Source organism: Poromitra crassiceps (genome assembly GCF_964638095.1).
Source record: "Poromitra crassiceps genome assembly, contig: HAP1_SCAFFOLD_1079, whole genome shotgun sequence".
NCBI classification, from domain to species: Eukaryota; Metazoa; Chordata; class Actinopteri; order Beryciformes; family Melamphaidae; genus Poromitra; species Poromitra crassiceps.
Genome location: NW_028151331.1, coordinates 12,325 through 40,274, shown reverse-complemented (window position 1 = coordinate 40,274; position 27,950 = coordinate 12,325). Strand labels below are relative to the sequence as shown.

The 27,950-nt window shown below is 44.3% G+C and overlaps 2 protein-coding genes across 2 annotated transcripts; one reads left to right on the top strand and one right to left on the bottom strand.

Annotated features, from left to right (window-relative positions):
* Positions 1–243: 243 nt before the first annotated feature.
* LOC310771710 (TELO2-interacting protein 1 homolog) lies at positions 244–25,621 on the bottom strand (the record flags this gene model as incomplete). Its single annotated transcript, XM_083664254.1, has 9 exons — positions 244–442; positions 11,332–11,536; positions 12,498–12,638; positions 13,486–13,631; positions 14,432–14,599; positions 15,998–16,157; positions 17,415–17,813; positions 24,949–25,314; positions 25,607–25,621. Coding segments are annotated over 9 exons (1,799 nt in total), but the record flags the coding sequence as incomplete, so codon positions are not given.
* LOC310771709 (E3 ubiquitin-protein ligase TRIM21-like) lies at positions 21,352–23,751 on the top strand. The gene is made up of 2 exons (XM_083664253.1): positions 21,352–21,474; positions 21,723–23,751. Exon 2 carries the CDS (start codon positions 21,739–21,741, stop codon positions 23,350–23,352), a length of 1,614 nt encoding a protein of 537 aa, XP_083520379.1. The 5' UTR covers positions 21,352–21,474; positions 21,723–21,738; the 3' UTR covers positions 23,353–23,751.
* Positions 25,622–27,950: the final 2,329 nt, after the last annotated feature.

Below are 27,950 nucleotides of genomic sequence, written 5' to 3'. Positions count from 1 at the left end.
GAGTTTGCAGCCCAAGGACAACCCGAAAACACCTTATTGATCTAAACCCGACCCCCCAAATAAGCTCCCCCCTCCCCCCGCCCCCCAACATACAGGCAATTTAGCTCCTAGATTCCCACATGCCCGCGCTGAGGTGTGAGGGGAAATTCCGGGAAATGTCCGATATTGACTTACAGGTAATTTTCAGGTACGCATGTGGGAAAACGGCTTATGTCTCTCTCTCTCTTCCAGTTCACTCCACACTGTAACAGAGGGGCCTGCTCTTCTGTGGTGTGTCGGCGACAGAAAGCGTCGGTGCACATTTCAGACTTAAAGGGGATTATTGAGCGATGGCTTTTATCCTCGTCTTCCTTCCCCTCGTCTTTCTGCTGCCTGTCGTCTTCCTTCCCCTCGTCTTTCTGCTGCCTGTGGTCTCTCTGTGGGATGAAGAAGAGGAGGAAGACTAGAGAGCAGGAGGAAGAGAGAGGCCAGGTGCTTTATTTCATGCTGCTAAATGAAGAAAAGCTGCTGCTGGAGACCTGGAGAGTATTATTCGCTTCAGTTCTCTCTCTCTCTGTGTGTCTCTCTCTCTCTCTCTGTGTGTGACTGAGGCTGGGTAATTGGCTTGCTGCGGGCGTCCCAGAGGTAAGCTGTAGCCAAGTCAGTATTCACATGAGTACCGCTGCAGCCTCTCTGACTCTTCCCAACTCTCTACCTCTGTCTCCTTCTCTCTCTCTCTACCTCCATCTCCTTCTCTCTCTCTTTACCTGTCTCCCTCTCTCTCTCTCTCTCTCTCTCTTTACCTGTCTCCTTCTCTCTCTCTCTCTCTCTTTACCTGTCTCTCTCTCTCTCTCTCTCTTTACCTGTCTCCTTCTCTCTCTCTCTACCTGTCTCCTCTCTCTCTCTCTCTCTCTCTCTCTCTTTACCTGTCTCCTTCTCTCTCTCTCTCTCTACCTGTCTCCTTCTCTCTCTCTCTCTCTACCTGTCTCCTCTCTCTCTCTCTCTCTCTCTCTCTCTCTACCCATCTCCTTCTCTCTCTCTCTTTACCTGTCTCCTCCTCTCTCTCTCTCTCTATCTCTTTACCTGTCTCCTCCTCTCTCTCTCTCTCTCTTTACCTGTCTCCTCCTCTCTCTCTCTCTCTCTCTCTCTCTCTTTACCTGTCTCCTTCTCTCTCTCTCTCTCTCTCTCTCTCTTTACCTGTCTCCTCCTCTCTCTCTCTCTCTTTACCTGTCTCCTCCTCTCTCTCTCTCTCTCTCTCTCTACCTGTCTCCTTCTCCTGTCTCCTTCTCTCTCTCTCTTTACCTGTCTCCTTCTCTCTCTCTACCTCCATCTCCTTCTCTCTCTCTTTCTCTACCTCCGTCTCCTTCTCTCTCTTTACCTGTCTCCTTCTCTCTCTCTCTTTACCTGTCTCCTTCTCTCTCTCTCTCTCTCTCTCTCTCTTTACCTGTCTCCTTCTCTCTCTCTCTCTCTCTTTACCTGTCTCCTTCTCTCTCTCTCTCTCTCTTTACCTGTCTCCATCTTTCTTTCTTTCTCTACCTCTGTCTCCTTCTCTCTCTCTCTCTTTACCTGTCTCCATCTCTCTTTCTTTCTCTACCTCAGTCTCCTTCTCTCTCTCTCTCTTTACCCGTCTCCTCTCTCTCTCTTTACCTGTCTCCTTCTCTCTCTCTCTTTACCTGTCTCCTTCTCTCTCTCTTTACCGGTCTCCTTCTCTCTCTCTCTCTCTTTACCTGTCTCCATCTCTCTTTCTTTCTCTTCCTCCGTCTCCTTCTCTCTCTCTCTACCTCCGTCTCCTCTCTCTCTCTCTCTCTCTCTACCTCCGTCTCCTTCTCTTTCCCTACATTTGTCTCCTTTTCTCTCTCTCTCTCTACCTCCGTCTCCTTCTCTATCCCCCTCTTTCTCTACCTCCGTCTCCTTCTCTCTACCTCCATCTCCTCTCTCTCTCTCTCTCTCTCTACCTGTCTCCTTCGCTCTCTCTCTCTCAGTCTTTCTGATGGGGAGGCGGAGGGGGAGGATAGTGTCAAAGCAGGAAGGCACCAGTAAGGAGAATCAGGCACAGGGAGCCTGAGTATAAAGTAGCATCATCCTTCCTTGTAGAGAAGGTAAGGTTTCTTATTGTGCTGCTACATCATGAGAAGGTTGAGTGTGAAGTTGCGACTGGAGCGAGGATGCAACTTCTGGAGATCTAGTTATGTGGCTGAGGTGTAGCCTTTTGTGGTCTGAAGTCAATTATTTCAAAGTTGCACGAGGTACCCTCACAGAAAAACCACATGAACTTCACATGTGAAAAATCACGTGATCACATGTGCAAAATCATATATGGTTTTTTTGCGCATGTGAAATTTTTACATGTGAAAACATGTTAAATTTCACATGTGAAAACATGTGGAACACATGTGAAACATGCTTTGCCCATGGGAAGTGTGTGGTTTTGGAACATTTTCATGTGTGAAGCCCATATAAATTCCCATGGGATTACATGAAAATGTGAAAATGTTCCAAAACCACACGCTTTCCATGGGTTTCACATGTTTCACCACATGTGAACCTCATGTGTTTCTTATGTAAGGGTAATATCTGTGTGTAAAAATGCACCTAACTTGGCCTAAATCTAGCCTGGGTACCTGATGAATCTGCCAGCTAGCCCATGTTTCATTTGCTGTGGCAGCTTTGCAAATGCAATGCAGTGCAATGTGAACTGGTCTGGTGATGTCAGACTAGCCGAAATCATCAAGTACAACAAAACAAAAGTATTCAGAATGAGAATTTGTTTTCTTCAATGCTTGAACGGTTAAGATTGAATCTCACCAGATATTAAAATATCTTGTGACTGGTGCACGTGATGCATTTTCACACCTTTAATCACTGGTTTTAAATTAAATTAAAGACTGGGTACAGACAGAAAGCAATCAGGAAAATAAGTAAGCAAGAAAGACTCTCTCTAAAGACTAATTTATAGAGATGTCATGAAAGTCCGTGATATGAAATCTAAAAAAAAAAAAATTGCATCTTGGGAGTTGGACATTTTGTGTGTGATTTCAGAGAAGAAATGACATTTCTTTTGCACACTAGAGAGTTTCAGCTCTGAGCCCAGCTGAACTAAAAGTGTGTGGACTGTGTCTCCTACTGTGAGACCAGATGGACTCAGGCCAAACTGAGGTGAGGACGATCTGTCACGTTCTTCTCAGTCTGCTGCGTGACGGCATGGTGGCTTTCCAAAGAAGGAAGATCACGGCAATAATAAGATCAAGACGGTTTGCAAGTATTGTATATTTGTAAGTAGGGATGTTCATCAGTTATCAAAAATCGATAATTGATCGTTAAGGAATGGAATCGATCATGTGGAATTCTTATCGATTTTGTTATTATTAAAAAAAAAAAAAAAAAAAAAAAATTGCAGACTAGGTTTGGGTGGAATTCGTTCCTCCTCACCCCACTCCATTGCACAGCCGACTAACGTGAGGTGGAGCTTCATATAGTCATATAGTTCATATAGTTTTCTGGCTGGGCACGGGCCTTTGTGCCAACAAAACTGTTTTAAACATGCGCCGGGGACAGCAGTGTTGGAGAGGAGACACATTGAAATAAAGAGTTAATTGAGGAGAACACGTTGTCTTTCGTATTTTCTACCATAGGCATTCATTTTGTAAAAAAAAAAAAAAAAGATATAAAAAAATATTATTATTAATATGATCGATAATCGATAATTGATCGTTAATTTTCCCTGATTTTCGATTATGGAAATTTTTCAAAATGAACATCCCTATTTGTAAGAGAGCCTTCCAGGTGTCACCAGCAACACAATGCACCATCTCCAACTCACTTCAGTTCCTCTTCCCATCTATAGAGAGCCGCAGGGATGACGTATTTTTGTAGGCTGAATGCGGAAGTCCCGAACTTCCTGGTTCCACACTGTTTTTGTCTATGGGATTTTTGAATGGGTTTTTGGCGATATGCTTCAAATAATGTCTGTGGGCAACGCAAGTTTAATCAAACGCGAACCAAGGTTCAGCGGGATAATCTTCACACATGAGGACCACTTTCATGAGTTTTGTAGCGTAAATGCGAGCCCTAGAAGTAAAATGCTCGAGCTAAGCTAATCCTGAACTACACACTGTCGCATAGGCTTCACGTCACGTCAGCACTCAACCTGGACTGTTGTTGATGTGTGCACTGATTACCTCGGGCTGAACGGGGCTGAACCAGGTGAGGGAAAGAAAATTTCCGTGTTCGCCCTTTGAAGTGGTGACGTTATTGACGTATATATCCACATCGACTCAGCAGTGTAGTCTCATTTAGCCGTTTGCTAGCTAGCCGCCCGTTTAACGGCATGTAAAAGCTTCAAAACTCATAAAAGTGGTCTTCATGTGTGAAGATGATGTTACTAAACACTGGTTCGCGTTTGATTAAGCCAGCGTTGCCCAGAGAGATTATTAGAAGCATCGCGCCAAAAACCCATTCAAAACTCCCATAGGCGAAAACTGTATGGAACCAGGGGCGTTAGCATCGATGATTTCCGGACTCGTTACTGCGGCTCTCTATTCAAGGCTCAAATAAAGAAGTATTTCTTCTGTACTAATATCATTATAACTCATTACTACGGTTAGCATATTGTAGAGGTTCCACATATTTTATTAAAGGCAATACGCTAACAGTAGGACACTATGCTGTCTTTAACTGCATAATTAACTGATTATTATAATAGTATTACGGTACATATATTTTACATGCCCCTATGATACAGTCGAGCCTGCAGCGGCCCTGGGTCAAATAATGGTAGATGGCCTTCATTTATATAGCGCTTTTATCCAAAGCGCTTTACAGTCAGTAGGTACATTCACCCATTCACACATCGATGGCGGCAGGTTACCACGCAGGGTGCTGGCACACCATCAGGAGCAATTTGGGGTTCAGTGTCTTGCCCAAGGACACTTCGACATGCAGACTGGAGGAGGCGGGAATCGAACCACCAACCTCTTTCATCCAAAGCGATTAGTGGACGACCCGCTCTACCTCCTGAGCTACAGCCGCCCCACATGTAATCCATCCATATCATTTTCATGGTTTGTTTAATACTACTAATTCACTGAGTTCCTGCCTATCAACACGAGGGTTGCAGGTTCGAGCCACCGTGTTGCCTCCGGCTTGGTCGGGCGTCTGCACATGTATCGGAGGAAGCATGTGCTAGCCTACAACTCTCCCCAGATCGGCAGAGAGGGTGGAGCAACGACCGGGACAGCAGGGGGAATTGGCCAAGTACAATTGGGATTTGATGCACCCAGCAGGTGCATCAGCAGGTGCATCAGCAGGTGCATCAGCAGGTGCATCAGTAAGCACATTGGAAAATACAAGTGCCAGAATGTTGGGACAATTTGATAGTAAATTGGGTATATATATATTTATTTGAGTGACTTATCTAACTGATTGGTATTGTCCACATGCATAATTCTTTTTGCAAATATTGTTTGGATTCAGGCCTTATTTCTTTGTCCTGTCAGCATGATTCATCCTGCTTAGAGAAGCTAGTACCCACCCCATCATTAAAGTCCCTGGAAACCCAAGAATAAATATGTGTTTTTGAGTTTTGTGACACACACACACACACACACACACACACACACACACACACACACACACACACACACACAGAGAAAAATTTGATATTAAGCACCCAGCCAAATTTGAACGATTAAAAGTGTCGGTATATAAAATGAGGTTTGAAAATGATGAAAAACTAAGCAGCATTCTCTGCTCTACTCTGCTCTGAGACTGTGTGGGCGCGTTGAAGGTGCTGAAGAAGCTGCACCTCTCCTTGCTCTAGCACATGGCTAACAACAGACAACTGCCAGCTTCTTTATGATTGGTTCACCATGCGGAATTTATTACGTGATACATTTTGAGTAGGGATGCACCGATCCACATTTTTTCACTTCCGATCCGATTCCGATACCTGAATTTGGATATCTGCCGATACCGATATTATGCCGATACCAATATTTTTCTTGAATATACAGCATAGGCAAAGATTTGGCCAATTAAAGATTTTTTTTTAAATATACCTTGCAAAAAGCAGACAAAATTAAGAAAATATACAAGGTAAAGAAGGATACAATTATACATGGGCAAATTACAGCCAGCGCTGGAATTGCATTTTTTTTCTTTTTTTCTATCCCGATCCGATCCGATCCGTGAATTAGCGCCAATATCGGCACCCGATACCGATATCGGATCGGATCGGCCCCATCCCTAATTTTGAGCATAATGAGCCCTAAGCACCGCCCACTTCAACCCCAACCTCAGAATGAAGTAAAAACTGCAAAATGGCAATAGTTAGGATTTGGATTGAAACGAACATCTACAAATGTTTTATGCTTACTATTATGCACATAAGTACAAGTTTTTGTGGATTTAGGTTGCCAAGGTCTTTAAAAGTTTAACTTGCATCATTGCATGCGAGTGCAACTTCTAAAGATCTAGTCGGTTGTGGTGCCCCTCTGTGCCTCTCCTCCTTCATCAGTAGTGAATTAACGGAGACAATAGACTGAGGCTGTTCATTTCAAACACAGCATCGGTACCAAGGAGGAACAAAAGTGTACCAGTTCATCTGAGTACATCTAATCAAAAGGTGGGTGTCAGAACAATTTTCTTCACCTCTGCCAACCAACACCAACCACCTCAACACCTCGGCCAACCAACACCACCTCAACAGCCCTAAACTCACCCACCCTGCACCTAAACCCCAGACTCTCATCCTGGATACGGACGTTTATATCATCTTCACAGGACCTCAATGCATTTCCGGTGTCACAGATTTGAATCTTTATCACAGCCAGGAATCAGATCTATATCCATGATTGCAACCACCCCATCCTATGTGATCCACGTGTTATTTAGCATTGGGAGATGGTGGCACGTGTGTCTCTGGCCCCAGCATTCGCTCTCAGGGCACTGTGTACCCAAAACAATCACAATTATATATTTGTATATATAAATATATAATATTTATATTTATATAAATATATAATATTTGATTGTTTTGGGTAAACCATAAGACCAGATGACGATTTTTCACTGTTTTTATACATTTCCAGCAGTCAGGTGGAAGCTGCTGCTGCTGGATGGATGTCAGAGAAACAATTGTAATGTAATCATAGATATATGAAGGCACCTCATAATTATATCATTTGTGACACACTGGCGCTGATCCCTCATGCTGCTTTAGATGAATATAAGTTATGATACTGACCACTGTGTTATGCAAAACACAAACTACAGACTGTCCAATACGTAAGATCTCTGTACTAGTCACATTTAACAGACTCGTTTCTTCTAGTGTCTCGCTGCGCACTAGGGATGTTCATCAATAATCGATAATCGATAATTGATCGTAGAGGAATGAATATGATCACGTGGAATTTTTATCGATTATTATTATTTTTTATTTTTTTATTTTTTATTTTTTTTGCTGACTAGGTTTGGGTGGAATTCGTTCCTCCTCGCCCCACTCCATTGCACAGTCGACTAACGTGAGGTGGAGCTTCATACAGTATACTCTCTAGTTTTCTGGCTGGGCGCGGGCCTTTGTGCCAACAAAACTGTTTTAAACATGGGGAATTCACACCGGCATGCGCCGGGGACACAAACAAACGCACCCAGCCGATTGCCTTACATCATGTAACCTGACATGTAACATGTTTGTTTACCTGGCCACAGCGTTAGTGTCTGATATTCTTACTACACAGCGGCATCGCCATTATAGCTGGCTGAGAACGCGCAACGTTATTACCAGACCAGAGTAAAAAAGAAATATATATATATATATATATACTGTATATATATATAATTATTATTATTATTACTACGCTATCGATAATCGATAATTGATCATTAATTTTCCCGAATTTCGATTATGGAAATTGTTCAAAATGAACATCCCTACTCCGCACACTAAACAAGACACGCGTTCATCACTGGGATCTGGTGGTGAGGGAGCTCGATGTCCCACCGTCACACCAAAGCAAATGTGAGATATGGTGTTTTTTTCTACCTGGTTACGCTAAACTGGAGCATTGAGAAGGAATAGCAGCTTGTGTCTCTGAAGAAGAAAGCTATTGTTTGATATTCATACGGAGCATGTGAGAGAGGGAATCCAATTCCATAACCAATCATTTCTATAGGTCAATTTTCCGCCTCTTCGCCTGGTTTCCATGGATGCACCGATTGCAAAATGCTGGGCCGATACCTACATGACATGTATAGCAATGTTTAAAATAAACATTTGTCCAATAGCCGACGTCGTTATGTTGTTTTGACACCTTTTTCCACACTAGAGTTGAATCAGCACAAATTCAATCCTACTGTCTGTCATGTAATTATGAAACAAACAACCAACAAGTTATGTGACCCAACTGATCAAAATAAATAAATATCGGCTACTGCAATCGGTGAACGGCATCTCTTTTTTTTTACCCGACGGTCGATTGCAGTCAACAAGGCCAATATCGTCCGATACCGATATACGGCCGATAAATCGTGTGTATCCCTAGTTTCCATGCAAGCTCTTATTGGTTACTGTTCACCAAACTTGTCTTGACGACGTATTTCACACTGTATTCACCTTATTCACCACGCCCACTTTTTCTCTCTTCCGCGTTTGACGCACGCAACGTATTTGTTCTTCCAGTTCAGCGCTAGTTGGCGGCCATTTTCAAAATAAAACGTCAGTATGAATGAAGTTTGGCAACATTCAGAATTAAGCTACACTGCGGCCAACTTCAGTGACATGTTCATAACGTTACTGCTGCGAGGAGCCGATGGCTGTACCCGGTCGGCATTTAACGTTAGTTACAAAAGCACGTCGACAGTGTTTTCTCACTGCCAGTAGCCTAACTACAGTAGGGTTTGACAGATAGCTGGTCCGACCGGTGTCAGCACAGTCAGCGCTCCCGGTCCTCGCTGCTCGTTAAAGATTTCCAATAGGCGTTATTCTGATAAACTGGTCACATATATGTTACGTTCTCACCCGACAAATATTAAAACTTTAAAACAGTTTGGGGGTTTTTTTAGCTTGAAAACAGCTTTTTGGCCAGTCTAAATGACTGCGGTAGACGTACTCTACTTCCGTGTTTAAAACCAGAAAGACGATTACGAAATGACGTCATGCAGAAGCGTCCTTGTATGGGCAAAGAATAAGGTGAATAAGTGTGTTGCAGGTTTTGTGCTGACAAGATCAATGTCAGAGTGCCTCTCTGACCCGCTCGCGTCCAGACCCTCCTGACAGACCCTCATGACCAGACCCTCCTGCAAATTCAAAGAGTGCATAAAGTAGGGGCTGGATACCAGGCTATCCATTTACCGTAAATGATTCACTCTAATGCATTGAGAGACATGTTTTATCATCTGTAATTCATGAAGTATCTGAATTAGTATTGATATTGTGATGAGAAATTGGCCCGGTTGAAAGCGTTGCTCATGCTAAATGGAGGGGGCTGACGCTCCACCAGAAATCTATATGTATGGATGGTATAGAATAGACCAAGAGGGTTAGGATTAGGGGTGGGGGGAAAAATCTTTACACCATAGTATCGCAATATTTTGGCTGACGATATTGTATCGATATAAAAAAAAAAAAAAATGCAGGCCATGCCATGCCAGGCCACTGGGCATCTGCCCAAAGCGCCCGATGTTGCAGTCCACGCCTGCAGTGGCGTATTGAGTCCAGAGAAGCTCAATAATGTAGCCTACATGTGGGGCAAAAACAAAACAAAACAAAACAAAACAAAAAAACACTGCATGTTTTACTTCCGGTGAGGTCAAGGAAAAGGTAGGAAAAGGAGTTAGACAAAAATTATATCGAAATATTGCAATATTCAATATATCGCAATATTCAATATATCGCAACATCGGCGATATCGCAATACTATCGTATTGTTTTAGTATCGTATCGTGGGCATCTGGTGATTCCCACCCCTAGTTAGGATGCACAGTGTCTGGCCTGCAGAGGCCTTTAGTCTCCACACAGCTACAGTCACATTTCTGCACGTCTGCCCTCAAGTCCTCCAGGGGAAACAGAGCCGGGGAATTGAGATGCACTAACACCTCTTATTGCAGTCTATTGGAAACACAGGAGAGACAGGCTTCCATTATGATACAAGCCTGCCCTCTGGTGGGGAAAACAAATACAGGTTTTCCTCGAAAGGCAAATATTTCAAACCGTGTCAATTCAATGTTTGCAGCGTGCTATGAGTGTGTGTGTGTGTCTGTGTGTGTGTGTGTGTGTGTGTGTGTGTGTGTGTGTGTGAGAGAGAGAGAGAGAGAGAGAGAGAGAGAGGGAGAGAGAGTGTGAGTGAGTGAGTGAGTGTGTGAGAGAGAGAGAGAGAGAGAGAGAGAGAGAGAGAGAGAGAGAGAGAGTGTGTGTGTGTGTGTGTGTGTGTGTGTGTGTGTGTGTGTGTGTGTGTGTGTGTGTGTGTGTGTGTGTGTGTGTGTGTGTGTGTGTGTGTGTGTGTGTGTGTGTGTGTGTGTGTGTGTAAATCCAAGTGCATGTGTGTGTTTGAGAGTGAGAATGTGTGTGGATTTGTGCATACATTAAATCAACACAGATGTGGTGGGAGTCTGGTTATTTAACATAGCCCCCATGGAAGTAATCTATCCCTCTTACGTTCTCTTCTCACTTACATGGACACAACCAACGGTCATTAAAAATCTGGGAGTCTAGTGTTTGACAGATTTCTGTTTGCATAGTGTTTGACTGTATAGCACTGTGGGAAACCATAGTGAGTGAGTGAGTGAGTGAGTGAGTGAGTGAGTGTGTGTGTGTGTGTGTGTGTGTGTGTGTGTGTGTGTGTGTGTGTGTGTGTGTGTGTGTGTGTGTGTGAGAGAGAGAGACAGAGAGGAGTGAGTGAGTGAGTGAGTGCGTGCGTGCGTGCGTGTGAGTGAGTGTGTGTGTGTGTGTGTGAGTGAGTGTGTGCGTGCGTGTGTGTGTGTGTGAGAGTGAGTGAGTGAGTGAGTGAGTGAGCGTGTGTGTGTGTGTGTGTGTGTGTGTGAGAGTGAGTGTGTGTGTGTGTGTGTGTGTGTGTGTGTGTGTGTGTGTGTGTGTGTGTGAGAGTGAGTGAGTGAGTGAGTGTGTGTATGTGTGTGTGTGTGTGTGTGTGAGTGAGAGAGAGACAGAGAGGAGTGAGTGAGTGAGTGCGTGAGTGAGTGAGTGAGTGAGTGAGTGAGTGAGTGAGTGAGTGAGTGAGTGTGTGTGTGTGTGTGTGTGTGTGTGTGTGTGTGTGTGTGTGTGTGTGTGTGTGTGAGTGTGTGCGAGTGCGTGTGTGAGTGCGTGTGTGCGTGCGTGCGTGCGTGCGCGTCTCCTACCCAGGTTGAGTGTGAGGCACAGTGAGCCCAGGCCCTGCAGCACAGCCAGCTGGAGCTTGTAGGCCAGGCTGTGGGTGTAGACGGGTCCAGCCCGGGCGCTGAGCGGGGCCTGCTGGGCCAGAGAGGAGCTCAGCTTGGGCAGAACCTCTTTGGAGACCCGGCTCCTCAGGAAGTCTCCACACGACTCGCCCAGCGTACACAGCACCTAGTGGGGGCACAGCGGGCATGTTGCAAATCATGCTGTATCATGTAATAATGTCTCAAAATGTAATAAGAATATAGGTCAAATAAGTGGGTAAAGACAAATAATAGAACTAGAGCCCGACCAATACTGGATTTTTGAGGCCGTTGCCGATACCGATATTAGGGAGTAAAAAAAAATCTGATATCGATATATCGGCCGATATTCTATACACATTATATTACACCATTTTTTTTTGCAATGATCCCTCAAATATCAAACACTAGACAAAGATATGACTTGAGTAATGTAGGCATGATATTTTACAGCTTATCAATTAACTTTATTGTCTAAAATGACAATGAAACGGTAAACTTCACTGGGAATTTAATAATTATAAATAACTAGAAATACAAAAAACAACAAGAACAAATGTAAAAATATAACTTGAGTTAAGAAAAAATATCAAATATACACAACATGCTGTCTATAACTTGAAAAATACAAAATAAAGAAATACGCAATATCGGCCAACATATCGGCCGATAATATCGGTGGACCGATATATCGGTCGGGCTCTAAATAGAACAGCTAGAAGAGTCTGGAAAGTTCCGAAAATGACACCACTTTACTGTAATGTGCAGCCTTTAAAACCAGGAAAAGACCAGACTTATGACATATCACCATATCCAACATCTAAGATGATCATGACAACTAGTCTCATATCAAAATATTACAATATCCAACATCATGATGATCAAGATGATACCTAGTCTCATGTGACAATATTACGATATCCAACATCTAAGATGACATCTATAGTCTCATGTGACAATATTACGATATCCAACATCTAAGATGACATCTATAGTCTCATGTGACAATATTACGATATCCAACATCTAAGATGACATCTATAGTCTCATGTGACAATATTACGATATCATCTGGACAGATTGCCCAGCCCTATAGTTTGTGTACGTACCCTGAAGGCTCGGAGGACCGCTAGGGGGTCATCAGCCGTCAGTCTCTGCAGCAGGGCGGGCCAGCAGCGATGGGCCATAGGCAGCAATTCATTTTCCCTCTCACTCAACACACACACACATAACTCCAACACGTCCAGTACCTGAGGACAAAGACACACACAAGTTCATCATCATAATCAGCAATACATCATGAACGTATACACAATGTAGCAATAACACTGGCATACACCTGTGTACAGACGGCTTTCAGGTGACTAGAGCTAAAGACAAGACACTTTTACTGAGAGCGGTACTTGAATAGAGACAGTCGGCATGTGTGGGAACGCCCACAAAAATGTTATACGGCTGGCGCGCGAGTGGGGTAAATCCACCCATATATCTCAATGGGCTGACTCACCAAAGGAAGGTGCTGCTGCTCTAAACTACAGGTTTGGGGATTCTAGAGCAGAACACAAGACGTCTGTTCAGATGTGCGTTTACTGCGGTGGTTAAATCCCTGATCGTGTCTGCCTGGGCTGGGCTATCAGCTAAATTCTAACTTTGCTGAATGGATAGAACGGGGGATTTACCCCACACTGACCACGCCCCCAGCCAGGCTGAGCCAGCTAACCCAGCGTCTATGACAAGACATCGCCTCAACCTATGGATCTATAGCCACACCACAACAAGCTTCTCAGAAATCTCTCATTTTCCCAGCCTGCTTGTTCTAGATCTTTTCCCAGCCTGCTTGTTCTAGATCTTGTCCCAGCCTGCTTGTTCTAGATTTAGACATTGCTAACTAAAAGACAATTCCCTGATGGAGCCACACTAGCCGGGTAAAAAAGAAACATCCTGATCATGTGACCTCACATTCTGGGGGGGGTCGTTTCCCCCCGTTTTGGGGCGTGGTTTCTGAATGATGACGCGTGTCTCTATATACCACACACACACACACACACACACACACACACACACACACACACACACACACTCACACTCACGCAGTACCTTGAGTCGGAGGCTGAGGCTGGGGTGGGACAGCAGGTGAACGCAGCGCTCCATAACATCTTTGGTGATGCTGAGGTGAGGAGGAACCTCTGCTTTCACATCGGGACCCTCGACATCCTCCTCGCACGGCGCGGGGGGCGGGAGCACTGGAGCGACAGCGATTCATATTATCCATAAATACATTCGTATATATTATTCCCGGGCTAACGAGTTGCAGCTGGGAAGACAATGCTTTCGCCCCCATTTGTCTGTCCGTCCGTCCGTCCGTGTGTCGGTAGGATATCTCAAACAAGGATGTGCACAAAACTTTGTAGAAAGGTTGCTCATGGGCAAAGGAAGAACCGATTAACTTTCCACGCCCACTGGCCAAAAGGGGGCGTGGCAATGGCCGTGGCCAATCACAAAAAAAGCGCTTAGCTTCCAAACGGAGTCACGTAACACCACGATACCTTTTCGAAAGGTTGGTGGAGTAGTAGTAGTTCTTTATGTTGTAATAGTGTTGTAATTGTTGTTGTATGGTGAATTTAGACATGTGCTTTTCGAGAAAATGAGCTTGTTATATAATGATTTCTTTTATTTGGATGATTACCAAAAACTTGAATTATGTTTTAGAAAGGGAGCATTCCATACAGCCAATTTTATTTCTAAAGCCTGGGAAAAGAGAGAAAATATGCTGTATATTTGATTTGAGTTCTATAATGTGTATGTTTGTGCATATGTATCTAGTGTGTATATGTATATATCTGCATACATACTGTGTGTATATGTATATATATGCATACATACTGTATGTTTGTGTTGAATTGTTTACACACCATGCAAGATTGTTGTCTTTAGTGTCTTATAAGCCCATGCGGGCTGGGCACCCTGTGTGCATGACACTTGAATAAAATATCTATCTATCTTTCTATCTATCTGTTGCTCGCCCCGTACAGAAACCTATTACCTGGGTCGTCAGGGTCGTCCTCCTCTATTCCGATGCCTTCTGCCAGCTCTTTCTGTTTGCGGTAGTCCAGCAGGAACTGGCGGACATCGAAGACTTCCTGGTCAGTGGAGGACTTCCTGGGTCCGACGGACTCACCGCTCTTGCCAGGACCGGTGGGGAACCATCTCGCTTCAGGGGGAAAAAACAACAAAATTAAGGCACAAGGTTAATGTTGATATTAATGTGTCCGTGTGTTTATGTAGGTTCTTAGGCTAAATTGGGTTGGGCTGGGTCAGGTTACATTAGGCTCTAGTGAACAATGAAAATGAATAAATTACATGCGTAAAGAAAAGGTTTAGGTTCGCTATAATAACTAGTTTGTTTAGTAAGGATCGCATTTAGTGTGAAATTAATCACTATTAGGGTTAGGGTTCATTAATACAGTATGTTCATATGCTCAGAGAGGCCATTTGCATTGCAGCTCATCACATAAAGACCAGTAAAGAACAAACAATCATATTTGTAGGACCAGTGTTGACTGTATATCAATAACAATACAAGCACAGCTGGCAATGTCATAGGAGATATTACTTCTTGTATGAAGCAGCCATAGAGACACTGCATGAAATAGGCCACGCCCATCACGGGGGAAAAGCTCCGTTCATTTCCACACACCAGCGTCATTTTCCTTGAATTAAACATAGCTAAAAGCTGTTGTTGCTGCGCAGACAACAAATGTAAAAAATCGTCAGTTAACGTTTTTTTGTACTCCTGAGCAAAACAAGGAAGCCATTGAGGATTGGCGAGAAGAAAAATGTGGATCTTGCTGTCAAGGAAGTAAGTTGGAGTGTTCATCTTCCGTATATACGATCTTTTTGTGCGACACGCAACCATGCACGCGACATAGGAGAACGCCAGGATTGGAGGGGGGGTTTCTGTTTTCCCCCCGTCTTGGGCGTGGCTTCTGAATGATGACGTGTTACGCCGTGTCTCTATTCACCACGCCCACTTTTTCTCTCTTCCGCGTTTGACGCGTCGTATTTGTTCTTCCGGTTCAGCGCTAGTTGGCGGCCAATTTCAAAACAAAACGTCACTATGAATGAAGTTTGGCAACATTCAGAAGCTACACTGCAGCCAACTTCAGTTACATGTTCATAGCGTTACTGCTGCGAGGAGCCGATGGCTGTACCCGGTCAGCATTTAACGTTAGTTACAAAAGCACGTCGACAGTGTTTTCTCACTGCCAGTAGCCTAACTACAGTGGGGTTTGACAGATAGCTAGTCCGACCGGTGTCAGCACAGTCAGCGCTCCCGGTCCTCACTGCTCGTTAAGGATTTCCATTAGGCGTTATTCTGATAAACTGGTCACATAAATGTTACGTTCTCACCCGACAAATATTAAAACTTTAAAACAGTTTGGGTTTTTTTAGCTTGAAAACAGCTTTTTGGCAAGTCTAAATGACTGCGGTGTGCGGTAGGCGTACTCTACTTCCGTGTTTAAAACCGGAAAGACGATTACGAAATGACGTCATGCAGAAGCGTCCTTGTATGGGCAAAGAATAAGGTGAATAGCTTGTTCACTCTCACCCAGTGCCTTCACGAGAGCGTGCAGCACGGAGCAGAAGAGAGCGGCGGTGTGGTCGTAGCTGAGATCCAGAGCCAGCAGGACGTCCTGCACGATGTCCCCGACCAGAGGCAGCAGGCTGGGGTCAGAGTGGGCCAGCATCACCGTCAGCACCCGCGGAGCCTGGACAACAACAACAACACGGGATAGGATGAGATAACGCTCCAAGTCACCTCTCTCCATGCTGAAGCCCATCGCGATGTGCATGATTTGCCATGAGTCACATTTTATAGACTGTGCTAATTTGTAAAAAGAATTGTCAAATAAATGCATAATCTACCTCTGTTAGATCATTGTTGCCGTTAGGTTTCCGGCTATTACGTTAATACCCCACTATGCCACATTTTATTCAATTGCAATGCCACAACGGTATCAGCAAAGTGTTATAATTGTAATATCCACTTTGCCATTTTCACATTGGATTTCTAGCTGAAAGGGCATAAGTATGATTTTTACTGCCCCCGCAGCACAAAATGACCATTTCAATAGCAATGACTCAGCGATTACTTGGCCAGGTGCGGAGAAAAATGCCCGACTCATTCCAAGACAGCAGGTGATCGATTACTTAATGGCCCTTGATGATGATGTGATGTTGTTAACGAGGTTAGAGCTTAGGTTTCTGCATCAGCGCTCTGCTGAAATACCACAAGGGATGATTACATCAGATGCTGTGTATTGTTGGCAAATGTCTAGTTAGTAATTTTACACAATCATATCTGTCACATCCATCTATCTCCTGAAGGCTTCCACAGGATGCTAACTGGAATGTCTGTAGTACCATATTCCATCAATTTGCATACTGTAGGTCAGTATGATACTCAACCTGCGGCCCGGGGGCCAGATGCGGCCCGCGACAGGGTGCAGAGTAACCCCCCCCGACCATTTTCTAATAATTTCACGTTAGTTTTCATTGTGAATTAGAATCTAATTCACAATAAAAACTAACTAAAGTTTCACTGAGCTCCAGCTAAATTGTCAAATACTGCCGTCTGCTCGCTACCCAGGCACTTATGTATGTACTTAACCTAACTAACTTAACCTACCTAACTATCCGGTGTGCACAAAATTGTCAGACTAAACTCCGGCTGACACCCCAAAAAACCTACAATCCGCTACAGAAAAATGTATATTGTTTGTTTATTAGCTGGCCCCTGGCCTTCTATCATTTCACGAAAGTGGCCCCCGGACAAAGCAAGTTGAGTATCCCTGCTGTAGGTACTGTATAGTTAGCTATTTATTGCTATGCGCACAAATCTAAACAAAAGCTGAAAATGTACAACGAATTACAATACAGCCACAAACTACACTTGCTACAATTGTCCAGAAGGTTCCAATTCTCTGCTTTATGGTCCATCGTCATGGAGAAATCATCTCCTCTACCTGTGGATGCAGGCTGAGCCTCTGCAGGTTGAGGGACACGTCGTTGAGCAGGTAATCGCAGTTGTCGTTGATCAGCTCCTTCAGCGAGGCGTAGCCGCAACCCTCACTGATACCCCACATGGAGCCCAGCGCCGCCTGGCTCACCAGCAGCGTCTCGTCCCCGGCCTTCTCCAGTACGGGGTACAGTGACGTCATCAACAGGGGACGGAAGTCGCGCCCCAGCGCCTGGGCAAAGCAGGCCATGCCCTCGAGCTGGATACACAGCTGCCAGATGTTGCTGTTGAGCTGGTGGATCGAGGAGGAGGAGGAGGAGGAGGAGGAGGAGGAGGAAGGAGTAATTTGGAGGGGGTTGGTGTTGGTGACGTTGGATATGGAGAGGAGTCTGGATGGGCTGAGCAGCTACAGAGAGAGAAGATGAAGAGATAAATAAATAAGAGAGAGAGAGAGAGAACAAGACAAATGTCATTAGCTGTGTTTCCATTAAGGGATTTTGATTTTGAAGCTTCACATTAGTTGATGGAAAGAGAAAAAATAAAATAAAAACTTCCTCAATTTTGCTAAAAAGGTTTTTACACTCGTTTGAGACGGCAAGAATGTCGGCACAGTCCCACGTTTCTACAAAGTGGATTGTGAAACTGAGAAATCATGTGGAAAAATATCACTTATTCTCTCATTCCATGAACAGTGGCACATCGAGACATAACGACCGTTCCCACAGAGAGTTCGATGATCCACGAACTTAGCTGATGCTCCATGTTGCTTTACTGCACCAAATGCTCCACCAATTAAGGAAGTGACTGCTCCTCCGACATGGCTTTGGTTGATCAAAACAAAGCAAACGGGACTACAGGATTGAAAACGGTGTCAAAAAGCCTAAAGTTGAGAGATGCACAATAATGTTTAGGGATGCACAGTAATGTTTAGGGATCCACAATATTGGATTTTCTGCCGATATCCGATATGACGATATTTTACAACTCATCTCCAATGCCAATATATGTGTGCATTTTCCCCCACTAATTTCAGAGAACATCAAGTCTCTCCTGTAGTGGAATTAACACATTATTATTATGCCTACTCTTATTGTGAAGGCCAACAGGCAGATGAATTAACACATTATTATTATGCCTACTCTTATTGTGAAGGCCAACTGGCAGATGCAGACATAAGGCTCTTTCACACACAGAATCACGCAAAATTGTAGTTCGGGAAGCCCGTAAAGCCTGGTAGCCTCGCCACAGAAATTGCTTTCACACAGAGCCAAGCAGCACGGGCCACATCCCCGTGCTGCTGTGTACTTTCAGGTGAAATCCCCTGCTCCCGGATTGAAAGGCGAGCGGAGGGATTTCCAGCTCCTCCTAGCCCAAATTAATATTTTCATAGGTTAGTGTAGCCTGGCTACTGTATGATGAACGAATTCATTCAACAACAATACTTCCCTCCTTCTCCGCTGAGCAGGGAGGATATAGGTGCACTCGCATGGTGGGCGGACTCGCCAAAACAGGCTCCGCTGCGGAGTGCATCTGCCGATTTTCTGGCAGCGAAGTGTTGCATGAATTGCATTCAAGGAAAGCCAACTTTATTTATACAACACATTTCATAGAAGTAAATTCACCTACTAAGCAGATCGATCATTTTTGGGGTTCCAGCAGTGACCAAAAGCGCTCCGCCCCCACCTCACCTCTCTCTCTTGTTCCTCATTTTCATGCCCCTCTCGCCAAACAAATGAATCTCACGGTAGTTAGCATGCGACTCTATATTGTCTGTACAAGTGAGAACACAAACACATGGGGTACCAAAATATATTCCCCTGCTGCATGCCATGATGAGATCAGCAAAAGTTTGGATAGACTGGATTGCTTCCCGCAGCAGCAATGCCTTTTTTCCCCACACTGCTCGATAGACAGGTAGGACAGCCTCTGACTGGCAGGGGCTCAAAACTACGATATAACAACTTTTTAATCATTGGTCATTCATTGTGATATAAATTAGTGACATTTTCCCCCAAGTACTCATGGTTCTGTGCTGTTGGTATTTGGTAGCCTATCTGATGCCTGCAGTGCAGCGCATCAAAAGAGCCGCGTCAATTAACGATAATAACGGGAGTCTTGCGCAGCAGCAGGATGATGTATTCGCGCGCAGATTTTCAGTCCTAAATATCAAACATGTTTGATATGATCGGGACGGCCCCGATGAGGCTGCATAAATCGGGCCCGAAAATCCTGTAGTGTGAGCCAGCCATTAGCTAGACAGATTGCCGTTCTGGAGCTGGTTTCCAGAGGGAATATTGTCAGACCAACTCTCCACAGACAGCTATATAACCTACTACACAGGCACGGAGCATTCCTCCTGGCGCATGATTGTATAGGCTACTTTTATTACTTTCACTGTCCTTGCTGCATGAGGTGATTTCCCCTGTAATTTTTTATGAAACATAATTCACACTGTTCCGCCTTGCTGCTCCGACGCTTTCAAGTGGAGGCGGGTTGTCCGCCAATACGGCGCTGTGACAACCTTTGGTGCCGGGACAAAAGGCGTACAAGAATTACCCACCAACGCGCGTTCATGCCTTTCACATCGGAGCCGCGAATCCTAATTTCCGTGCATTTTTCGGCTTTCAAGGCCGGTGTGAAAGACCCTATAAATACTACTAGAAATATTGCGCGCTGAGATGGTGAGATGCTTTTCAAAATGTACACATTCATTGGGGGCAAAAATAAGAAAACTGCTTCAACATTGTTGTGTAAAACATGCCATGTTTTATTTATTTAGGTTACATTTTCTTGCAAAACTGCTACAAAACTGTAATAGGGTTAGGGTTAGTCAAACATTTAGTGAAGCATTGAGCATTTGGCCAGAATAAAGCATCATTTTATCGGCCTGTCATCATATCGGCAGAAACTTTAATTTCGGGCCGATGGCGGTATTTCATTTTAAAGCCTCTATCAGCCGATACAGATGATCATGGTGTATCCCTATTTAAAAGTGTACATGTACTGTATGGTCGGTCAGGTCGGGTCGGGGTCCTGGTCGCTGCAGTAGCGCCTCCTCTGGTCAGTCGGGGCGCCTGTTTGGGGCGGAAGGGAACTGGTGGGAATAGCGTGACCCTCCCACATGCTACGTCCTGCCGGTGAAGCTCCCCGCTGTCAGGTGAAAAGAAGTGGCTGGCAACTGCGCATGTGTTGGAGTTGGAGGAAGCATGGTGCTAGTCTACGACTTTACCCAGATCAGCAGAGGGTGGAGCAGCGACCGGGGCAGCACGGGGAAATTGGCCAAGTACAATTGGGGAGAAAATGTGGGGGGGGGGTCAGAAAAGAAAAAAACAAGTGTACATGTATAAATACTAGGGTAGGGGTGGGACTAAATATCGATATATTGTGATACTTCTTCTTGCGATACATTATCGATACACTGGTGCCGGTATCGTGATGCAATATTGTGACATTTATCCTAAAATGTGTATGTTTTGCAACCTTTTTCCCCTGTAAACTTAATTTACACAGATTGAAAAGATTTGACTGAGGCATAGTTTTGTATCGTTCCTTTAAACATTTTAATTTCACACATGGATTCGTGGACAAGGTGCACTCAGTGTGTGTTAAAGAGGCACGATGCAGTCTGCACTTTGTTGTACATTGTTTCATATCAATTCTATGAATAAATATGTCATTCCTGCTTTTTGCCTTTTTAGGGGGGAGATTTCATAAACTTTAATTTATAATATAATATTATAACTTTATTAAAAAATATATATATATTCCACACTGGGAAATCCAATGCAGTGAGACAATAGAGACATAAAAGCACAGAGCACGACAAGATAACAGCAGACCAAATTCTCTTTTTACAAAACATGAACTTCCTCTTAACTGCAGTAAGAGGCGGAGCAACAGTGGCAGGAGTGTTTGAACGTCACGTTCCTGAAGTGAAAGTAAAAGTAACAGAGCGACAGACAGCACTGCTACAGTGGAGAAGTCTCTTTCTTTCTCTCCAAATACAAACAAATCTCAGTTCAACAGGCCTTTCTCAACAATACAGCATAGTCTTAAGAGACATACAGGTGAGTACAGCAGATCATATTTACCGTTTAAAATGAGAGCAGTGACACATAATTGAGCTATATCCAAATGGGATGTTTCCCTCGTTTAATTTTGCCTACTTGTCAAATGACATTTTCAGCAAAGTGCAATTTAACTACATAACTGTAAATTACTTTTGATAATATTCCAATCATCTAACTTTGACATGTTTCAATATGAATATTGAAGAATGGTGTTACAGTATTGTTATTTCACACTTTCACTTTAGGTCTCAGTGTGTAGATATGGCTGCTGCCAACTGTCTCTTCTCTGAAGAGCAGTTTCTGTGCCCCATCTGTCTGGATGTGTTCACTGATCCAGTCTCCACACCATGTGGACACAACTTCTGCAAGAACTGTATCACTCAGCACTGGGATGTTAATGCCATATGCAAGTGTCCCTTGTGTCAAAAGCGTTTCAACACAAGACCTGAGATGCAGGTCAACACTTTCATATCTGAGATGGCCACACAGTTGAGGAAGTCAGCTCAGATGAAAGCCAAACCGGGAGAAGTTCCCTGTGACGTCTGCACTGGGCCCAAACTGAAGGCCCTGAAGTCCTGCCTGGTGTGTCTGGCCTCCTACTGTGAGACTCACCTGGAGCCTCACCAGAGAATCAAAAGCCTCAAAAGACACAAGCTGATGGATCCCGTGGAGAACCTGGAAGACAGGATGTGTAAAGAGCATGATGGACCGCTCCAGCTGTTCTGCAAGACGGACCAGATGTGCGTGTGTCTGCTCTGCACCGAGTCAGACCACAAGTCACATCACTTTGTCCCTCTGATAGAAGAATATGAAGGAAAGAAGGTTGAGCTTGGGGAGATAGGAGCTGGAATTCAGCAGAAGATCCAGGAGAGACGACTAAAGATTCAGGAGATCAAACACTCCGTGGAGCTCAGCAAGGAAGATGCAGACAGAGAGATAGCAGACAGTGTGCGCGTCGTCACTGCTCTGATGCAGTCTGTGGAGAGAGTCCAGGCTGAGGTCATTAAAACGATCGAAGAGAAGCAGAAAACAATAGAGAAACAGGCTGAAGGCTTCATCAAAGAGCTGGAACAGGAAATCTCTGAGCTGATGAAGAGAACCGCCGAGGTGGAGCAACTCTCATGCACTGAAGACCACCTCCACCTCCTCCAAAGCTTCCCATCCCTGAACACACCTCCACACACCAAGGACTGCACAGAGGTCAATGTCCATCGCTCATCATATGAGGCTGTGAGGAGAGCTGTGGAGAAGCTGGAGGAGACTTTCAGGAAAGAGATGGACAAACTTTGTGCTGATGTTGAGCTGAAGAGGGTCCAGCAGTGTGCAGTGGATGTGACTCTGGATCCTGAAACAGCAAATCCCAAGCTCATCCTGTCTGATGATGGGAAACAAGTAAAATATGGTGGTGTAAAGAAGAATCTACCAGACAACTTAGAGAGATTTTCGGGTTGTGTCAGTGTCTTAGGGAAGCAGAGCTTCTCTTCAGGAAGGTTTTACTATGAGGTTCAGGTTCAAGGGAAGACTGAGTGGACTTTAGGAGTGGCCAGAGGGTCGATCAACAGGAAGGGAGAGATCATTCTGAGCCCAGAGGATGGCTACTGGACTATATGGTTGAGGAATGAAAATGAGTACAAAGCTATTGCTGACCCTGCTGTCCTCCTCTCTCTGAAGACGATGCCTCAGAAGGTGGGGGTGTTTGTGGATTATGAGGAGGGTCTGGTCTCCTTTTATGATGTAGATGCTGCAGCTCTTATCTACTCCTTTACTGGCTGCACCTTCACTGAGAAACTCTACCCATACTTCAGTCCCTGTAACATTGATGGTGGTAAAAACTCTGCCCCACTGATCATCTCTCCTGTCAATCACACAGATTAAACTAATCATTTGTTCTTCTCAGATAGGATTCATTGTCTTTTAAAGTCGAGGTGAACCCGTTCGTCACGTGCATCTGAGTCCGTTTCAGACTGAAAACAAATTGAGAGGCGGACCATATACGGTGTCGATGATTTGATTTGACAATTCTGTCGACTGGCTTTGTCATCGGCCAATTCTGGCGTGTTCCACCCCCAAATCGGGTGGGATTCAGCGTGTTGTCGTGCTACGCCAGTGGGATCCACGGAGTACAAGGCAGCCAGCTGCTTCGTGCGGAGCGAGCGGACAATCCGATGCATAGGTGCTGCCTGCCTGCATGGAATCTCCGAGAGACGACCCCTGACAGCCAGGGAGGCTGTCAGGCTCGGAGGCGCGCGCCATTATCGTTATAAATGTAAATAATATTCCTGGAATGCGCGTTTTAACGAGCCAGTTACATTTCTTTGCATTCTTAGAGATTATAGTTTTTGTTTTTTGTTCATGTTTCTAACAATTGGCCAAGTTAGTAGTTAGTTTATGGGATAGGAATTCTGCCAGATGACAGGCACTAGGCGCCATTTTCTACTTCATTTGGAAGAGAAAATTATCCTGAAATGAAGATTTGATTGACAGCTGCATGTCGTGATATGATTGGTTGATATGGGGTAGAAATTTGATAGTACTAGGTGACGTCAGCAAACTGTACATTACTGTTATCAATGAAATCTTGAAAAATGAACTTTTGATGTGAGAAAGTGTGAAAAACTAAAGAAATTAGATTTGTGTGATTTGTTTGGCATACATTATTAAATAGGTGCACTGCATACCCAGGTATTTGAACTAAAAGAAAAGAAAAGTCATTTTTGGGTTCAGCTCGACTTTAAGATAACAAATTTATAAATGATCCAAACTTGCAATCAAGATTTATTTTTTGACCTTTCGGCCACCGACTTTTTTTCAAACAAATGGTTACAGATACCGTGAAGCCATCTTAAAGAGGGAGTGGCTGTAGTGTCATAGCCAATCAAAACGCCCCACATGAAACAGGCTGAGGCATCACAAGACATCAATCATCATTTCTAATGCATGAAAAACAATAAATATTTAGAAAATCTATTATCAAATACTTAGAAAGTGTATTATCAATACGGTGAGGCAATACGTAGGCACACATATTATGTTAAATAACCATAATCAGATTGATAATTTCACTCAGACAAGACTGCCTCCAATTAGGCCTGAAAGCGGGTCCCTGGAGGTAATAGCCTATGAGCTGAGGAATGCCTGCATCAGGTACATTTGTACTGAACTTTGAACTGCACTAGCTTACTTTTTTTCGTTGACAAGGTGCAGCAATATGCAGTCTGCACTTTGTTGTATGTGTTTCATGTCAATTCTGTGAATAAATATGTAATTCCTGCTTTTTGCCTTTTTCGGGGTATTTTTTCCTCTTCAGTTACACCGATATTGTGATGTATCGTAGATGAAATTTCTTGCAACGTATCGATTATCGCAGTATCGTGATACAATCGTTATCGAGGGCCAAATATCGTGACAGTATCGTATCGTGCAGTTACTCTGCGATTCCCATCCCTAATAAACACCAGGGTGTATCCTCACCTGCTGGTCCTGCCTGTCTCTGTCGGTCTCCTCGCTGACGGTGACCACGGTGACCAGGTGCCAGTTGTCCAGACTGGTGTACTCCTCCATGACCGCCACCGCCGCCGCCATCAGCTCGTCCTGAGTGGGCGGGGCACGTCGGGGCATCCCCTGACCCCCTGCTGCCACGGACACGCCCCCCGCCGCCGCACCCCTGACCAGCTGGTTCAGCACCATGGCCGCCTGCTTCCTGTATGCTGAAGACTCTCGGTACAGGTCCAGGAAGTGGTCGGTCAGCAGGTAAATGTTGCCATAGTAACCTAGGAGGATGAAAAAAAACAAAAGAATTGTAAAAATGTTGTCCCCCACCAGTGATGTAGTTCCGCCCTTGGGTCAGTCCCATTCAATGTCCCCCACCAAAGAGGGGCCTTTGGACCGTTCTCCATCCGTCCGTAGTTGTTAGTCACACTATAATGTTGACTTGTGCCACTAGGGGGCGGCATTGCCAATGAATGGGACTGTTTATTATTCATTGTCAATGCCCCCTAGCAGCACAAAGTCAACATTAATTGAATACCGATAGGCCTTTTTCACAGCAACCATTTTGAGGTGGTAAAGCAGGAAGTAAAGCAAGTATAACCAATAACATTAACGAGGGCCCTGGCATTAGAACACCTACATGGAAGGGAACCATGACTAATGGATGTGGTTACACCTGCTTTATTTCCTGCTTTACCATCCCAAAATGGTTGCTGTCAAAAGGGTCTCTAACTATCAAACGGATGGATGGAGAACGATCCATAGTCCCCCCTTTTGTGGGGGACGATGAACTGATGAGTGAGTGAATGAATGAACACCACCGTATCTATAAACTTGACTTGACTATTAAGGTTAGACCCTATCATGTCAGATTTCCAATATATCTGTTTGCCGATATTGAACTCCAGATCAGATATCGGCCGACCATTGAATCTTTATGGGTGTCAGTTCGTAAAACATTGAATACGTCTGGCTTTCAATGGAGACTTTTAATGTCTCGTGATGGCCTAAATCAGGGGTGTCAAACATACGGCCCGCGGGCCAGAACCGGCCCGCCAAAGAGTCCGATATGGCCCACAGGATGACTTTGCAAAGTGTGAAAAAGTTTAGCACTTGTGAAGGCTAAGAGGTACCAGGTTTCAGAAAAAAGTTACAATATTAAGTAGCCTATTCATGTTTTCTGTATTCATCACTAAATGGTAACCTATTATCAGTACCTTTGAATATGGAGAATAATTGCACAGTTGATGTCAATTGTAATGCACCGTTACAGACAGCAGTATTGATAATGTGTTTGAAAGGCCTATGATAGCTGAGATAACCCTATGAGTAGTAGTGTAGGGTTAGCACCCCTTGAAAAACAAATTAATATTATTTTTTTCGAACTTCCTCAATAGGGCACTTCCGCTTTTTTGAAAAGGGGAAGTGATTTCTTTTGGGTAAAAATCAATTTCTCAGTACTTCCGCAAAGGGCACTTCTCCATTTTTTAGGGTTAGGGTTAAAAAACACTTTTCTTGTGGAAAGTGGTTATTTCAATAGTTCTGCAAAGTGTACTTCTCCATTTTTTAGGGTTAGGGTTAAAAAACACTTTTCTTGTGGAAAGTGGTTATTTCAATAGTTCTGCAAAGTGTACTTCTCCATTTTTTTGTCTTGTGCTTAAAAAACACTTTTCTTGTGGAAAGTGATTATTTCAAAAGGCCTCCAAAGTGTACTTCTCCATTTTTTTTGTCTTGTGCTTAAAAAACACTTTTCTTGTGGAAAGTGATTATTTCAAAAGGCCTCCAAAGGCCACTTCCCCATTTTACCCCATAGCACAGCTCACGACAAAATAGCAGCGTTTTTTTTTGATCTCGGGGGAAATACATTTGAACAATCATTATGCAAACCCAGCTGGATCATTTTACATAGTGGGCAATATCTCTTTTGCTCGCTGTTGTTATGGACGCGACTTGTGAAACATCAGCATTTTCTGTCTCGGCCAAATACATTTGGCCCATTTTAGAGCTACTAAACTAGCCTACAGATTCTTCTATCTCAGGCCCCTCACCAACGACAGATTCCACTGTCTGTTGTTGATGTTTTCTCTGACTCAACCGGCCCCCAGGTTCCCCTTTCCACCCCCTCCCCCACGTGACGTTGTCTATTACCACGGCCGGTGTTCTGTCGATTTCACAATCTCTGACTCACCCAGGCTTCCCCTACCAACCCATCCCACCCCATCCCCCACGTTTTATCACTTCTGTTTTAAATAAACTTGTTTGTTTTTGACCGTCAGGTGGGGGGCGTTCCCGGCAGCACGTAACGCCCCTTGAAAGCTACGAATAGCTGCGAGATCAGGTGGGCGTTCCCTGCAACACGTAACACCCCTTGAAAGCTACGAATAGCGGCGAGATCAGGTGGGCGTTCCCGGCAGCACGTAACGCCCCCTTGAAAGCTATGAATAGCTGCTTGCTCACGTATTTCTCTGACTCACCCATAGAGGCCCCACAGTTTTTTCCTCCCATGCCCGCTTATATGTATGTACAATACAATGTACAATGTATCCACCATTCAAATATTCCATAATTGCATATTGTGCATGCAAATATTCCATAATTGCATGTTGTGTAGGCTATCTTAGCTAGTATAGCCTACTAATGTATAGCCTACTAATGTATTGATAAAACTTAGGCATAGCAAAGCATTCTGGGTATTCCCAAGGCTATTCTGTAGATTCCATCCGGGCAACACACACACACACACACACACACACACACCCACCCACCCACCCACCCACCCACTCACACACATATTCACAGTCAGCCACAAACACACGCACCCACAAATTCACAGGTAAACATGACACACTGAAACATTCCAGTCAACTTCATCATTCATGTGTGATATTATGTATTTTCCCATGTTTTTCCCACTCCGGATCCAATTGTGACATCACCATGATGATTTTTGATAGGCTATAAGCCTATTAAGCTTTGAACTAAAT